The sequence below is a fragment of the Puccinia triticina genome, chromosome 5A (assembly GCF_026914185.1).
Source record: "Puccinia triticina chromosome 5A, complete sequence".
Taxonomy (NCBI): Eukaryota; Fungi; Basidiomycota; class Pucciniomycetes; order Pucciniales; family Pucciniaceae; genus Puccinia; species Puccinia triticina.
Genome location: NC_070562.1, coordinates 7,495,259 through 7,512,433, shown reverse-complemented (window position 1 = coordinate 7,512,433; position 17,175 = coordinate 7,495,259). Strand labels below are relative to the sequence as shown.

At 48.3% G+C, this 17,175-nt stretch overlaps 3 protein-coding genes across 3 annotated transcripts; 1 reads left to right on the top strand and 2 right to left on the bottom strand.

Moving 5' to 3' along the window:
* Window positions 1-3,207: 3,207 nt before the first annotated feature.
* PtA15_5A866 (uncharacterized protein) lies at window positions 3,208-4,515 on the top strand (the record flags this gene model as incomplete). The annotated part of the gene is made up of 4 exons (XM_053169672.1): window positions 3,208-3,238; window positions 3,321-3,375; window positions 3,457-4,247; window positions 4,334-4,515. The coding sequence occupies 4 exons, from the start codon at window positions 3,208-3,210 to the stop codon at window positions 4,513-4,515; spliced, it is 1,059 nt and encodes a 352-aa protein (XP_053020846.1).
* A 2,576-nt stretch (window positions 4,516-7,091) lies between these two features.
* PtA15_5A865 (uncharacterized protein) lies at window positions 7,092-14,602 on the bottom strand (the record flags this gene model as incomplete). The annotated part of the gene is made up of 3 exons (XM_053169671.1): window positions 7,092-7,163; window positions 7,253-7,648; window positions 14,390-14,602. The coding sequence occupies 3 exons, from the start codon at window positions 14,600-14,602 to the stop codon at window positions 7,092-7,094; spliced, it is 681 nt and encodes a 226-aa protein (XP_053020845.1).
* Window positions 14,603-15,688: 1,086 nt separating this feature from the next.
* Window positions 15,689-16,171, bottom strand: PtA15_5A864 (uncharacterized protein; the record flags this gene model as incomplete). The annotated part of the gene is made up of 2 exons (XM_053169670.1): window positions 15,689-15,817; window positions 16,028-16,171. 2 exons carry the CDS (start codon window positions 16,169-16,171, stop codon window positions 15,689-15,691), a joined length of 273 nt encoding a protein of 90 aa, XP_053020844.1.
* Window positions 16,172-17,175: the final 1,004 nt, after the last annotated feature.

The following is a 17,175-nucleotide window of genomic DNA, read 5'->3' as shown; positions in this document are numbered from 1 at the left end:
GGCCTTCAGTGTCAGAGTTGCAATTCCAACCGATCAAGGAATTCTTGTCGAAGTCAGACCTCTGTTCCTGAAGACCTTCCGGCCAGCAGTTTCCTAGAAGAAGTCTCAATAATTTTGTTCCCCGATTCAAAACCTCCGCCTCATCTCTATTTCCACCTTGACCTGACATCCATTGTTGACCAAGATGAGCAGGCTGAGTTCATGGGCCAGATGGAATGGCCGTTCAAACTGACTGTATCGGGGATTGTTTACACGTTGATATCACGAGGATATTGGGGTCGCAACCACTACTGGGGAAAAGTGCTTAGGAACGTGCGAGGTGTCACGGGCGTTTGGCTGCATGACGATCAAATTAACGGCGGTTACGCTCAGATGGTCGACCCGGTGCCTGAAAGCATCAGCGGGGCACATCCACACACCAGTTGGCTGCTCTACTCACGACAATGGACTGAAGACGAAGCTGGTTTTGTCAATGAAAGTTTTGAAAGGATCTGCCGCGACAACCCAAAAATCACCTCCGGCATCCCATTTGCTCACATGAACAACTTGCTGAATATCCATGACAGCGGGTATGTCACTGCGGACACGTCGGGACCTCCAAAAATCAATACAAACTTGGCGGTTAAGAAAGTGGTTAAGAAGACAAGCAAGACCCGATATATTGGTGACAACATATCCGATGATTCCAGCAGCTCCTACGACTCTAGCGAAGATTTGAGCGACGAATCTACTGAAGAAAGTGGAGACAAATCTGGGGAAGAATCCACAGATGCTGAATCAAGCCACAATGCTTCCCATTCTGATGATCACGGAGCACCACCGAGTCCACCCAGCCAACCATTCAAGATTCGTCTTTGATTGAACAAAAGTCAGCTGGGGCCTTCAAAGCCAACTCCTCCAACAGCAGCAAGATCCGCCTCAGCCGCCCCATTCATACATAATTTGCCGTCTCAGCCCTCGGCTAGGCGTTTCTGCCCTCGTAAGGTTGTACCCCTCCATTTGTTGGATCCGAACAGTTCTGCCGCATCCTCTCAGCCCGCTCTGTTGCCCCCGAAAGATCCCCCAATAGCAGTTCCAGCTGGGACTTCTGGCCCTTTGGTGTCGAGGAAGCCACTGCAATCTTCAGCAACTGCCTCAAAAAAGCCCGCAGCAAAACGACGAGGACCCCCAAATAAGGAGGCGGTCGATGCCACCCGCAGTACCTTCAAGCCCGCTCCCTTGGAAGCTGCAAACTGGGAGCGCATTGCCGCCCGCGCCTCAGCCTACTGGACAGCTCATTGGGCCGCCGAGGAAGACAAGTTGAGGTCCCAGAACTCTGGATTGGCCCCATCGCAGTTAATAGAGGCCAGTAGGGCCCCAGAATCTTCCGCCACAACTTGCAACACTGCCGCTGCCCCTCGGAAATCCTCGGCCCCTCAGAAAGCCGCCGCGACTCGGAAATTGGTTCCCTCCTCTCATAAATCCGTCCCCAAGGAGGGTACGCGAAGATCTTCTTGTTGAAAATCTTGATATCTTTCCCCCATGTTTGCCTCTGGTGCTTTTCTTGCTTTTCTTGCTTTCCTTGTTTTGGTGCTCCGTTTTCCCATTTTCCATATTTTTCTTCCTGCCGGATCTCTCCCCTCCTCTTGATCTGTACTGCGTACTCCCTTGTTTTTTTTTAGGACCGTTGGCGCGATACCTTTTTTTCAAGGGAATGCAAAATTACATATCTGAGGGTTGGAATGTACTTTTACAATTTCCATTTTACAAGCTCGCTACCTCGTAAACAAATGAGCTTGCAATACTCATTGTCTTGGCTCATGGATGCAGTTTTACAATGGCCATTTTTGCAATGGCCATTGATGGTAAGATTTCAATTGTAACTAGAGGCCAAGGCGGCTTTGCCGCTGCAGATACCTGGTCCCATTTCTCCTACTTCCTTGATCCCTCCTTCAAAATGTCACAATCAACCTGTCAGCATCACACCTCACTTATCCAAGTTTATTAAAGACAGAGAAACACAGAAACAAAGATCAAGGGTTTCCCCTACAAGTTAACCAAATCACAAAAAAAAATGCAAGGGTTCCCCCTTTCAAAAAAAACAAATCACAGAAAGCCTTCTTAACACAAAATTCAAACACCACAAACTGGACCCACTATCCATCCCTGTCTAGCAGGGTTTAAAATAGTGGGTGGATGACCCCCAGCGCGCCGCATTGAAGGCATTATGCAAAGGGGGGCCACCGAGTATCCCCCCCTCAAACTGCGCAAGTGCAACAGCGGAGAGGGTGAGGACGAACCGCACACTGGAATTACAGCGGCAGAGGACGTCCTGGCGGACACAAACCAGCAAGCTGAAGCTTATTTTATAGACAATCCAGCACTAAGGCTCTCAAGACCCACCAACTCGACTGCCACAATAATCAAGCCCTGACAACTACGCCACCGCCACGCCCCTCCGGTACCTCTGACCTGCACAGTGGTGTTTTGACTGGCTAGGCGTTGTCTAGGTTTTGGGCTGTGCATGACAACAACAACAAGAGTCCCCGCCAATAATATCCAGAAACCACCAAGCAACCCAAGCCCCATCACCAGCCTCAGGGCCAATATTTGAACTCAAATCCACGCCACCAGCCCTTGAGCTCCGACTCAACCTTCCCCTCGACTAGAGTCTAGCAACACCTTCCGTTTGTGGCTCTTGGGCCCTGATAGGTGTCGCCTGCCCCATCCGCACCCTCAACTGCCACACCGTCTGTCAAGCACTAGCACAGGAAGCGATATACAAGCTGATCCAGAAAGAGGTGGGCTTTGACAAGATCTGCAAGATCCTCTTGCAGGTGTTTCGCCAGGAGCTTGAGCCGCTGATTGGTGTGTGGGTGGCAGCAATCATCTTTGCAAACATTGAGGAGATCATGCTGTTTGGGACAACATTCGTGAGCGCACTGGACTCCTGGAGGGCAGGCCCAGACAGCCGGCGCCCAGGTTCAGGTCAACAGCAACATCGTGCTTGACTACATCCAGGGCGTGATCAAGGTATTCAGAAACTGCTGCAGAAACTCGGCTAAAGCCTCCCCATCCTCGCCAACTTGATGCTCCAACACTCCATTGCTGACCGGCTCAATGGGCTCAAAGTCAAGGGCCTCAACCTCAAGCATTACTTTCTCCAGCCTACGCAACTGTTGATCGCCCAGGTGAGCAATCTCCTACTCCATCCGATACCCGGCGAGGATGGCAATGCCAAACGGATGCTTCCAAATTGGTAAGCACTGCTCCCCTCACTAATCCTTGGCTCACTGCTTACCCGGAATCACCCAATCTGACATAACATTTGTCTTCTTCAGGTGCCAAATTCTGGGAGGTGGTCTCCGACGAACACAGTATCGCTACTGATGGGAAGTATGTCGATCTTTCTTGAGCTTAGCTCCCCACCATATATGATTGAGACCGCTGATCAGAACCACTCAATCCATCATCCAGATACAAGGGTACCACCGATCTCAACTTTGTGTTTGGACAGTCCGGTGCCGGTAACAACTGGGCCAAGGGACATTACACTCAGGGTGCCAAATTAGTCGACTCAGTGCTAGACGTCGTCCGCAAGGAAGCCGAGGGATGCGACTGCCTCCAAGGTTTTCAGATCACCCACTCCCTTGGTGGTGGAACCGGTGCTGGAATGGGAACCTTGCTGATCTCCAAAATCCGAGAAGAATTCCCCGACCGTATGATGGCCACCTTCTCCGTTGTCCCCTCGCCCAAGGTCTCTGATACCGTCGTTGAGCCCTACAACGCGACCTTGTCGGTCCACCAACTGGTCGAAAACTCTGACGAGACCTTCTGTATCAACAACGAGGCCCTCTACGACATCTGTTTCCGCACCCTGAAGTTGGCCACACCCACCTACGGTGACCTCAACCACTTGGTCTCAATCGTCATGAGTGGTATCACCACCTGTCTCCGATTCCCCGGTCAGCTGAACTCCGACTTGCGTAAACTGGCCGTCAACATGGTCCCCTTCCCCCGATTGCATTTCTTCATGGTCGGATTTGCTCCACTTACCGCCCGTGGGAGCCAGCAGTACCGTGCCATCACCGTGCCTGAGTTGACCTCGCATATGTTTGATGCCAAGAACATGATGGCTGCCTCAGACCCGAGACACGGCCGATACTTGACCGTCGCCGCCTACTTCCGTGGTAAGGTTTTGATGAAAGAAGTCGAAGAAAACATGCTGTCAGTCCAAAGCAAGAACTCAAACTACTTTGTTGAGTGGAGTAAGTCATATTTTGCGCAGATGACTATCCCTTTACGCCTCTCGGTGTACTCTACTAATTGCGGTCCTCTCTTTATCTCATGGCAGTTCCAAACAACGTCCAAACCGCTCATTGTGACATCGCACCTCGTGCACACAAGATGTCTGTGACATTTATCGGTAACTCGACTGCCATCCAAGATTTGTTCAAGCGGGTGGCCGATCAATTCACGGCCATGTTCAGACGTAAAGCTTTCCTGCATTGGTACACTGGAGAATGGTACGTCTAGGCATTCCTCAGATGTTTTATATGTCAACGAGTTGCTCATCTCTCTCTCTCTTGGCGCTTGTTCCCTCATCAGAATGGACGAGATGGAATTCACGGAAGCAGAATCCAACATGCAGGATCTGGTTGCTGAGTACCAGCAGTACCAAGAGGCTCATATTTAGTCCCGGATCCTCCACCCCCTACCTAGCCTGGCAAACATCCTTCTCTCCACGCTAGGTAAGTCGCCTTCTTTCCTCCTTCTCTCTCTTCTCTCTCTTCATCCAAAAGTTGTAGATACTAAGAGAGATCATTCTCTCCACACTAGGTTCTTCCTCCCTTCATCTTAAATGTTAGTGACTTGGGCCCTGAATCTCACAAGACAAGTTCTCAGCACCCCCCATTTGATCCTTTCAGTGAAGAGTCCCAGTTGGACTCTTACACTATGATTTTATTTTCATCTTTCTTGCAGGAAAATTATTCCTCTGAATATGTACATAGCTTTCCTGATCAAGACTCTGTGGGATTCCTTATACCAACAGTGGACCATATCTCCCCTGACTATTTAATAAATCTTGCAGTATAATTGAAGAAAACATTTGACATGTTAAGTCTACCTTGTTATGGTGCTCAATGCTTTGACAATTAGCATATTTCAAAGAAGATTAAGACCTTCTTTTCAGGGAATGCAAAATATCTGCATATATTATCTGTTTATTTCCCTGCAAAAGGTGATTAAATTAGCAGTATTCCCCAATGTGAGAGGTTTTATGCTTTTAACATTGAGAATCCCAAGTGACAAAAACAACACATTCAGATTAATTGCATGAAATTTTTGTTGAGGAGTAGAAATTGAGTTGTTTCATGCAACAACGTAACATAAGTTATGCAGCTAAAATACAAAGCAAGCTATGAAAACAAGCTCTGGGGGGTTGCAGCGGCGCAGCCGCCTTGGACTCTAGTGTTCATTCCAATTCCCAAAGTACTGGTGGCAATATGTTTTCTGTCCTGTTGGCCAAGTTGTAGATCCAACCCAAATGATGTGTCTACCACTTCAAAATTGGCACAATTTATCTACAAAGCATTACGTTGACAAAAGAATTCTGCAGATCTTCACATGTGGTAAAGTCCACATCAGGCAAGTAAACTTGGGTGTAGTCAAGTTTGATGATGAATGTAGCCCAGAATAGTAGATATATCCCATATTTTTGACATATTCTCTCCCAGATTTTTACAAGACCATACCAGAAACTTTGTTTAAATTCCACCCCTGAAAAAAAAATTCATCAACAGGGTAAATTAAACTGCAAATTTGATTTTTTTCAGCCGTTTGTTTTTGTATTGGAAAAAATATACATCTAGGTTAGTTTGTGTGGAAGAGTGTACAATGCATAATTTTAGATAGAATTATTTTTCATCACCATGTTGCCAGTTGGGAAGATAATTTGTCACAACAAGAAGTCAAAAATCTGTCATTTTCTTCTCATTTTCTTCCATCATCATTCTTCAACCCATTCCTTTCCCTCCTATATCCCTTTTTTATCTCATTCCTTCCTATGTCCTTTTTTGCCCATCATTGTAAATTATGTGTAGTCTTTTTTCAAAACTTGTTAACAAAAATTACAAACATCATAATGGTGACCTTTTTTTGCAGTCATAAGGAAAGGAAATTTTTTTGCCATTCGGCAAGGCACATTGTTCCACTGGTGTCTCCTTGTTCTCTTTTCCCCATTGGAATGAAGTGATCATGATAAACATCCCAATTGGGTTACTTTCTACAGTTTCAACATCATATGCATCAATGAAACAGGAGAGAATACTGATGTATGTTGCAAGCTTGATCGGCCTGTCCAAAAACCACCGGACAAAAGAGGGAGGTGGATCCCATGTGGTCAATTGTAGTAAGAAAACAAGGGCACCGCAATTGTTTGGTTGGTCAAGTCCAAGAGAAGTGAAAGGGGTGATGTTGGCGTCATAAGCGGCCCATGAGTCAGAGCTTGCCTTGTGGGTTGCTTGATTGCTTGGGGAGGTCTGAGGGCGTTCGGAGGTGTTCTAAAGAGTTTGGTTAACATTTGGAGGCCGTTCAGCGGTCATTGGGTTGATCGGAGGTCGCGGAGGGAGAGGAGGCTTGAAGCAGGTCGTTGGGCTGTCTCTGTAGCCTGCAGGGTGTTGTCGGGAAGGCCGGTAGCGAGGGTCTTTTGTTGTTGATCGGTCAGGGAGAGCGTGAGGGAGATGGGAAAGGGAGAGGGGACATCGGCCACTCACCAACCTGCTATCATTTTGAGTCATGAAAAAAAGAAGAGGGGGGCGATTGTTTGGCTTCTCCATTCGAGATCTCGCCTGAGGTCAATCTTTGCAGCCCAAAAAAAAGCTTTGAGGAGGGGGGGGTGCAATCAAACTGGTTGAGCAATTGATCGAGTTTGTGTAGACCAAAAAAACAAAGGCCGGCGTTGATTGTTTGCCGGGTCGTCTATCTGCGCTGCAGGAAGGGGGGACCGTGTTCTGGAGAGTGAAATTGAGAGGGGGCCGGAGTCGTTTTTTGGTGGTCCTTCGCCGCATCAAATCCAAAAGGGGTCGGGGACATCGTGCAATCAACGGCCATCATGGACCAGGTTGCCAGTAGCTGCTGGCGCGGACCGAAGCGCGAATGTCTCGAACTGCTGGGGCAGGCTTCTGGACGCGCGGCAACACAACTGGTGGTCAGCTTGAGCCAGGGCTTCAAGAGGGCGAGCTGATGGATATGCAAGAGATAGACCCAGAACCCGTTTGTCTCTGCCAATGAGCCCTCCGGCTTCCTCGGTTGCTGTCTCATTCCGACTTGTCGTTGAGTTGTTTCCGGCCGGCTCGGGCAGGCAAAGCACGCTCAATACGGCCGCACACCATCCTGAAAGGTCGTAGGAGATCGAGGTGGAGCTTGCGCCACCATAATGGCTCGCAGCACTGCTTCCGTCGCCACTATTCTGAGTGGTCAAGCTCGGTCTACAGGGGATCAAAGTGAAGGATTCAGGGGGGGGGGGGGGGGCGTAGTCAAAGCTGCGGTCGGGGCTGATGCCAATCTTGCCCTGAGTGATCCTGCCGAGCCCGGTAGCAAGGGTGTTGAAGGCGCTTGCGGGGCTACTGAAATTGTTCTTAGGGGGGCGAGGGCGGTGTTGAGGAGGCTGCAGAGGACAAAATCGTTACCAAACTCGACCAGCTGTTGTTCTCCGATCTCAGCAATAATTTTCTTATTCCGTTGGTCAGCCAATTGGATTTCTTCATCACCTCGATGACCTTGTATCAAACCTTCCTAGGAGAAAGAACTTGAGGCGAGATGCGATGGTTGCGTGGGCCCAGCCTCCAGGTGATCAAAGGCTGTTGAGTTGTAGTCGGTGCCGCGCAGGTCAGACATACATACATCAGCGTGGCGGTGGCATTGTTGCCAAGGATATGAGGCATGCAGGGCGGAGTCGAGGGGAGTTGAGGCGAGCTTGCTGGTGGAGCATGCATATAAGAGGGGGTGCTCTTGTGTGTTTGGATAATCCCCAGGGCGTCCTCTGCCGCTGTAATTCCAGCGGACGGTTCGCCCTCACCCCCTCTGCTGTTGCACTTGCACAGTCTGAGGGGCTAAAGAGTGGGCCCCCCACTGGTCACAGCCTTTGCTGCGGGCCGGGGGCCTTCATGTCCATCACTTTTGACCCGTGCACTTGGCACGGGCTGGGTGTTGCGCCTGTGGGCACAGCTTTGCTGATGTTGGAAGGCTGGTTGAGGTTTGCATGTGATCACTTTTGTTATTTTTGTATTAGATCAGCTTATTTTTGTATGTATGTTTATTGGGAGGTAAATTTGTGGTCTTTTTTTTACCCTTTTGTAACTTGGGCAAACCCTTGATTTTTTTTTTTTGATTTTGTGTTTTTACAGGGGGAACCCTTGATCTTGATTTTTTTAATTTTGGCAAAACTGTGTCTTTAATAAACTTGGATTATGTGCAACACTTGGCACCATCTACAAATTTGCAATTTGATTTTTGCATAGCCTTGTTTTGCGCTTCCGTCATTTCTATGAGAAATTGCAAATCTGATTTATTTGGACATATTATGTAGTTTTACAATTTTGTGGTTTTGCAATTTACTGACATTGCAAAAGACAAATTGCAAAAATCAACAGCCCCTATGAATATTGGTCTTGAAGATATTTGGCAGCATATTCAATGTTATTTTCATATTGAAAGAACTGTCTTAAATCCTCAACAGTTATCACTTGATGCTTGTAAAGGGAATTAATTATTTCAAATATAGTCATTTGCCATTGTAATTTTTCATATCCTTTCTTTTCAATAGTTATAAATGGGGCTGCCTATTTTACAATTGGTTCTTTACAATGTAGGTAAATTGCAAACCCAAGGAATTGTAAAAATACATAATATGCCAAAATTAAATAAGTTTACAATTTGCGGGAGAGTTCAAGGGACCGCAAAATAAGGCCTTGCAAGAATTAAATTGAAAAACTGGTCTCAGAAGATGTAGAAGAGGAAATTTGCAACCTAAGTATTACCAAGTTGACCCATTGCAAAAAAGGAAAATGTAAAAAGGCCATATTGCCCCCAAACAAATAATTTTGCAATCAAAATTATTTGCAAAAGGATCCAGATTGCAAAGTACGGGTTGTAAAGATACATTTCACTCCACTGAGATGCAATTTTGCAATGCCTTGTAAAAAAAAGGCCTGACAGCCTGAAAAAAAAAACAAGTCACCAAAAACACAGCCAGTCGGAGGGAACAAGCAGGCCAGGAGGAATGAACAGGAAAAAACCAACACAATATAGGAAAGCATAACAGGACAAGACGCGGGTGGGGGGCAGGGGGAAGGTATCAAAGAAGATTAAAGAAATCAAACTTGTCTTCGTGTAGACCTGCGCGTCCCCAATTTCCCATTGGCCAGCGCCTTGTGAATGGCTTTCTGAGTGGCAACAGTATTCAGGGCGGCGTTGTGAGCGGCATTGGCAGCCAGAGTGGCGGCGGCCGCCCTCTTGGTTGCAATAGCTTTCTGTTGGGCGATGGCCCGCGACCGGGCAATATCATGAGGGGTTGTGGTTTTCTGAGAGTCATCGGGTTTGATAATGGAATTCCGGACTCGTCCCTGTTAGATTATGAATCTGGCAACTCAGGCTTCGTAGCTTAGTGGTAAAGCAGGCACCTAGAGATAGCCCAACCCGGGTTCAAGTCCTGGTGGAGCCATTTCTTTTCTGACAGTCCCACCTCTATTTGTTGAGCTCCGCCACTGTTTGGATTTTTGGCCTAATACCTCTCATTCTTGGCATTCCAATGAGCCGAGAAATTTGCTGCCGAGCGTGCCACAATGCGCTCCCAGTCAGCATCTGTTAGCGGGGCCGGATAGATTGTGATGTTGGAAGTGTCCGCAGCCACCTTCACAGGACGTCCGCGTTTCCTGGTGGACTTGATTGGGGAGGTTGTGATACGTCCGGAGGCTGGACAAGCGGCTGGTTCTTCATGGTTCGCTTTTGATGGCCAACTGTCATCACAATCTGGGAGAGCTGGGGGGTTATTGGGAATATGCGCAGGGGAGAGCACTGGGAGGGCCTTTGGAGGGCAACCCCGCCTTCGAGGCATGTGTTGGACGGTTTCCTGTTTTGGGCCGGCAGAGGCCGATCTTCCTTTTGGTTGCAGCTTAGGTCTTGATGCAGCCAGCTGAGTGTTGTTTAAGCGGAGTCGGATCTTGATTGGTTTGAATTGGCTAGGGGGATTTCGCGCGGGCGCAGGAGCTTCATATTCCGAGCCATCCTTGCTGGTATCATCACCGGTGTCATCGCTGCTGTCAGCAGTGTCATTGCCATCATCTTCAGGCTCCTCAGTAAGTTCTTTGCTGGAGGCCGCCGAGGAAGAATGTTCTGAGATGTTGTCACCTATGTTGCTGTAATATACATGCTCCTTTGGAGGCACGGGCTGAGATGTGGTAGTCAGAGGGTTCAAGGATTTGATTGTCACATCTCCGTTGTAGGATATGTTGAGGATGTTCTTCATATGGGCAAATGGCATTGGGGAAGTGACCTCTGGGTTATCGCGTCGGATGCGTTGGATGCTTTGATCCACAAAATCGGCCTCATCATTGTTCCAGCGCCGCGAGTAGATCAGCCAACTTGTGTGTGGATGTGCACCACTGACTGCGCCGGGTACAGGGTCGACCATCTGAGCATATCCTCCATTGAGGCGATCATTATGGAGCCAAACTCCAGTGACCCCTTGGATGTTCCTCAACACCTTACCCCAGTAGTGATCCGCACCCCAGAAGCCAAGCAAGATGAGTGTGTATACCTCCCCGGATACCATGAGCTTGAAAGGCCATACCATCTGAGCCATGAAGTCTTGCTGTTCATGGCTATCGGCGATGGTTGACAAGTCAATGTGAAAGTAGAGGTGAGGAGGGGCTTGCGAGTCAGGGAAAGATAAGATTGATAACTCGTTGAGGAAACTGCTGGGTTGAGGTTGGTCTTCATGATTTGGTATCAACTGCATTTGCTTTTTTGACCGGCCCGCTGTGGTGTTCAATCTTGTACACGCGGGGTCAACTTCAAAACTCGCAAAGGCGCGCCGAAGGCATCAAGACGCGTGGAGGTTTTTTTTTCGCTTATGTAGTGTTGTACACTTTTTTTTTCTTCATTTTCTTTCTGTTTCTTTTCATTCATTTTAGTTCCCACCTGTTTGTTCTATTTTTTCTTACATACGCGTGTTGGATGGTTTGGCTATGTGACGGATTGGTTTTGTCTGAGTTTTGTTTGGTCTGTTTTGGTTTTGTCCCTTTTGTTTTGTTTCTTCTCCTTCTTGTTTGTTGCGCGCGTGGGGCATGATGAGCTGTCCCGCAGCATGTCACAACCCCGGAGTCTGAGTTCAGTTCGAACTCAGATGATGGGGCGGCATGGGATTAACTCTGAACCAGAAAATCACATCAAAAATTTTATAGATCACCTTATCAGCGCTTCCGGGACGCCTTCTGAGCTTTATCCATCCCGAAGACTTGCGGGACTCCTTATCACGCACGTGGCGTTTTCTTGTTGATCCTCATCTTCTCTGATCCCCGCCTTCTGGCGCCCTTCAACGATCCCCCACATCTCAAACCTTCCTCATCCATCCCAGTTTTTCTCTCTTCCTCTTCTCAACTCACAACCCCGCCGACGCGCGCTCAACGCCGTTGTAAATCAAACACCCCCTTACCTCATCGCTCTTAGATCTCCCACTCTTTCTGCGACGATCCCCGGAGGGCATTCCCCCAAATCTTTTCCCCTCCAACAACTGCCGCCGCCTGGCACGGACGGAGTTCCACACCGCCCGGCCCGTGCCTGTGTTACAGCCGGTACATTGGAGGCCCAAAGATTTGGCAATGCCCGCGGATGACCATTGGGTGATCAGGGATTCTGCGTCCATTGTGCTGATCCCATTGGCTGCAAACATTGGTTTTCCAATCTTGAGCACGTACAACAGGCGATTGCCTCGAGAATTTTTGACTTGCTTGTGCTGCTTCCGGCCCCGGGGACATGAGAAATTGCAAGTCTCTTGGACTGAGAATAACTACCTGAGCGCCTTGGACAAGTTTGTTTTGGGATCGAGGAGGATTTCAATGAAGAAGTTGCATGAAGCAAATTCTCCAGGGATGAACAAATGTGGATGAAGTTCCCAAGCCTGATCAAATTATGCGTGAGCACCGCGAGTGAGGCACGACTTTAGATTTTTATTCTCATTTAACCCATTCGTCGTTCTGGAAGTGAAGTGAGAGACCAAGGTGTGGAAAATGTTGGATTGTTTCCCACCGCTGGTTCGGAGCCAGAGGGGGCTATATACCGCTTAGAGAGAGTCCAGAGCTGCTGCCAACTAACATTGGTTCTTCAAGTGCTTGGCCGACTTGGCCACATATGACATGAACGTTGTGTGCACGGCGCGGTTTATCTTCAGAGAATTCCAAGGCCTGCCGCCTTTCAAACGCTTGTTGGGATCAAGGGTGAAAGCGCTGCGCTTCAAAAAGCGCAGCGCAGCGGTTAGCGCAGCGCAATTGGCCCGCGCTGCGCTGCGCTTACTTATAGCGCTGGTCCGCTTGCGCTTGCGCTAATTGGTTTGGGGCGCTGTTTTTTTGCGCTTTTTGCGCACTTCTTATAGCGCAAACAAGCGCAGGGCCGCTAGATTATAGCGGTAGTGAAGCGCGTTCACGCTTTGAAAGCGCAAAATGAAGCGCGGATTTCCGCTTTTTCATGGTCCAGGTAACAGTGGGTCAGCTACGCTAACAAAGCTGTTAGCATAGCGTAGAGCAGCGCAAATGCGCTATTTTTTTAGCGTAGTGTTAGCGCAATCGCGCGCATCTGCGCTAACGCTACGCGCGCAGGGTGCAAAGATATTTTAGCTTTTAGCGTAGCGTTAGCGCAGATTTGCGCAATGGCGCTAACGCTAAGCACGCAGGGCGCAAAAGAGTGTTCGCTACGCTGCGCTACAGCGCTTTTTGAGGCAAAAAAGGCCGTTTTTCCGCTAAAAGCGCCTTAGCGCAACATAGCGCAGCGTAGTGGCTGTAGTTTAGCGCTAACGCTAAACCAAAAATGGTGTGCTGTTAGCGCCGCTGAAAATTAGCGCAGCGTAGCGGCGCTAACAGCGCGCTAACGCTATTCAAAAAAGGCCAGCGCTTTTTGTCGCTACGCTAAACATTAGGGCTAAAATAGCGTAGTTTAGCGTAGCGGCCCACTGTTGGTCCAGGTCCGCTTTTATTCCGCTTTATAGTGCACATATTGGGGGAGGGGGGGCGACCAGAGGTTTGGAGGAGATGGGATTGGCATAGAAAAGAAATAGGAATGGGGGCATAAATAAGAAAGGGAAAACAGATGGTGGGGGAAGGTGAGGAAAGAGGGAAGAAAATAATTTAGGAAGCCTTCTTGAACTTTGGGTTCTTTTGAGCGGCATCAATCACTGCCTGACAATCTTCAAAGTCGCCTCCCATCTTGACACCGTTTCGTAAAATAAAATGCCTTACCATTGGAATCCAAGCTGGAGTGATTACCGATATCGTTTGGTTCGGATGATTCTTCAAGAGGGGAAGGTGGTAGGCCAGCTTGGATTTCCTTGCGCCAAGTGTCAAAGGCTTTCTGGACTAGATCAACAATTTGGTCCACATGTGTCTCAAATTGTTTGTGAAAAAGCATCATCCTCCACGCCGGGTGAAGGAATGTGGCCAGCACCACTGTATCACACTCAAGCGCTAGATTCAAGTACTTCTGAGTTGTCCTCATCATTGGGTCAAACATGGGGGCCAAAGGAGACAAGTAGGCAGCCGCCTTTCTTTTCTCAAGAGTATTGAGAAGTCGCACATACTCGTAGATGACCATTGGTAAGAGAGGCTTATCGCCTTCCATCCTCTTAGTCATTTCCAAGAAGTCCTATCAGAAAGGAAGCAGTGATCAGCTAAGGAATGTCTGAAGAAAAACAATAAACAAGATGCTTACTTTGAGGGAAATGTTCAAGCTATTCACATCACTCCATTCCTCGGAACTCAACTCATACTTCTTGAAGAAATGCTTGGCTGTTGATTTTCCGGAGCACTTATCTGATTCATTCTCAAGCAGTTGCTTGATGACCTGGGAATTGTGTGATTTTGGTTAGTTAAAGCACAGATTAATCCAGTTGGCCAGCCTTGAAAGCTTACTCTCCTGCCCTCGTAAGCCCTTGAACGGCTCTTGTAGGCAATGTTCCATTGTATTCCGTAGCCACCGATCACACCACGGCCCTTATAGCTTAACTTTGCAGCCCACAACCTCCACTCTGCCTGCTTCTGTGGTGAAGATGCAATTCAACGACATATTTAGTGGAGCTGTGTGGAAAATTGTGGCCTTCAAACTTTTGTATTGTGAGTGGCTTTGAAACTATAAAACACACCTTTTTCAAAGTGAGCCCGATCCCACGGCTGCTATTGTCATCATTGTTTTCATTGTCATCAGCCTTGGGTGAACCAGCCGCTGCATTGTCTGGATCAATATCTTCTTCATCAGACTCTTTGATGACCTTGGTAATTTCTTCAGTCGGTTCATCCACCTCAACAACAGTCGCAAGGGCTGGAAAACTCTGGTCAGCCTTTTCGGACCGAAGCATCAGCTTTGAGATCCGCAGAGCCTTCAGTCCGGCACCAAGGATAAGAGCAATCACATGGCATATGCAGCGTTTCAACTTCCCATTCGGTGAGATCAACGGCCAAGAAGATTGAGGCAACTTCTCTGGCCATTGTGAAGTTGTTGCTGCCAGAGTCAGTAGTCTGCGCGAGAACGTAGTGACAAAAGAAAGGTCAACTGGTGCATTCCCCCTGAGGGCGAGACGAGATTTCAAGTACTCATCTTTTTATGCAGACCATGTTTCACCAATGTGTTTGCAAAAGGAGCCGCCAAGTAAAGATCATTATGATGCCAAGAAACATACTTAATGGCGAGATGCTGTGATACATAGGTCCAGTCCTTGTTGATGTAGCAGCAGGAAATACCTAAAAAAGCCTTGTGGCTACCCTTGGTTGTCCAAACATTGGATACCATGCTGATCTTCAAGTCAGAATCCTAGAGCAAAGACCAAAATTCAGTTGATGTAGATATAGGAATTCATAAAAAAAATGCATACCTTGATAGCTTGGACAACCCGCAAGCGTTTTTTGACATAAAGCTTGTGTGCTTGAAGCGCGGCCCAGATTCGAGATCGGATATGGGAATTATGGACAGCGTAATCAAAAGCTACTCGGATAAGATGATCTTTGATTCGTAGCCAAGGGAGGCAATGCCGAACGATCCATATGACAATTAGCTTGTTCAGAGTTTCGTTGTTAAAGTTACCTTTAGATACAAATGCTGTCAAAGTACCCGCTGTGTCTGGATTCGCCTGCGCTGCTGCTTTGAATAACTCGGTTGCAGTTGGTGGGAGTTTGGCGCCAGCGGCAATTGCCTTGGCCCGTCCAGGGCAGGCAGATCGTACGGAGCCTTTGTAGTGGGAACCATCGCGGTGGGCCTTGAGGTTGTAGTTTGAACGGTTCTGCGCCCTGTATTTGCTTGGGCACCACCAACAGGCATAACCCGTTGACTCGGGGGACTAGGATTCAAGTCATTGACATCAGGCACATCATGCCACATGAGTTGAAATAGAAAATTCTTACTAGTTTGGGACCCATTCCCTGGGCTTAAAAGTACAAACGGGATGATCTTACCCGTCCTTTGACACTTTCTTGGATTTGTCTTGGACTTTGGCGTTTTCTTCGTCCGAGTCCTGTACTGTGTCAACAGTAATCTTCTTGCCGGTGCGGGTGGAAACTTGGGTGACCTGGGTGAATGCCTACCAAAAAAAAGAGAAAAGAAAAATCAATGAGATGTAGTAAGCGGGTGAAAGAAAAAGGAGCCAAATCTTGCCTTATCACCCGGGTGCACTTTCCTCCTCCAAGGGTTCTGCAATTTCTATGTCACTGTCGGGCTGAGCCTGATTTTGGGTGCGCCTTGGTGGGACTTGGGTACTAAGAGTTCGACAGGAATCACCCTCAGTGCGGACAAAGCCAGGTTTTACAACGGGGGTTCGGAGTCGGGTTGATTCCCTGCGGGCAGATTGTGATACCTCAGGTGAAATTTCAGCAATATTTGGTGGGGTGGAGGGGACCTCATCGGAGGTATGGCTGTTAGTATGGTTGGGTGACATTCTCAAAAACAAGATTTAGTTGGTTGAGGGAGCTTCCAAGTGAATCTGTGAATATGTGATGCAAGATTGAGTTGCTGGGGAGGTGGAAGTATCTGCCCAATTGGAGTTATTTATTTGGTACAAAAGATGCTTGGGTGCTGCGGTGGGTCGCCTGCAAGGTGCAAACCAACCTTTGGGCAAGCCAACTGTCGCTGGGCTCTCCTCTGCGCAGCGCTGCGCTTGTGTCGCTACACAGCGGAAAATCGCGCTACAAAGCGTAATGAAGCGGGAAAAAAAGCGTTTAACCCGCTTTTTGCGCTGGATATAGCGCAAGCGCAGCTCGAAACCGCTGCGCTTGCGCTAACGGCTCAGAGAAACAAGCGGGGAATCGCTAAACTTAGCGCAAGCGCAGCGCGCCGGCGCTTGCGCTTGCGCTAATTGGCCTGAGATAGAAGCGGGGTCCCGCTGCGCTTCGCTGAATGGGCCGCTTTCTGAAGCGAAGCGCAGCGCTTCACCCTTGGGATGATCAAGAAGGGCTTCAGTTGTGTCAGGGGGGCGTCCATCATTGAGCGCGGCCCGCTGTTGCTTTGTCGGCTTGACCCACGCAATTGAGTGGGATACATCCTTCTGCGCCTGGGTTTTAATGCCGTAGCAGGTTGGCACGCCGCGCATCATCAGTGAATGCTCCATCTGCAATGCCTTTACAAACGCATAGAGTTGGGAAAAACCTGAAATCAAATGGTTCTTTCCTGGACTATGGGTTCATGAGAGCTTCATCAGCAAAGACAGTTAAAAAAACACAATTAAGGCTATTGGAATCATCATAATAAAAAAAGTATTTAACTGAACATGTAGTAAAGCCGGTGCATGCTCTCCTGAGCGTTGGTTGAGCTTGGAAGGCCATCATCGCCATTTGGCGAGTCCTCAAGCATCTTCGGGCGGCTTGGAAACAACATGCATTCAACGTTGGCCATTGTCCACCAATCAAGCCAGGCCTTTGTCTTTGGGAATCTACGGCGCATCTC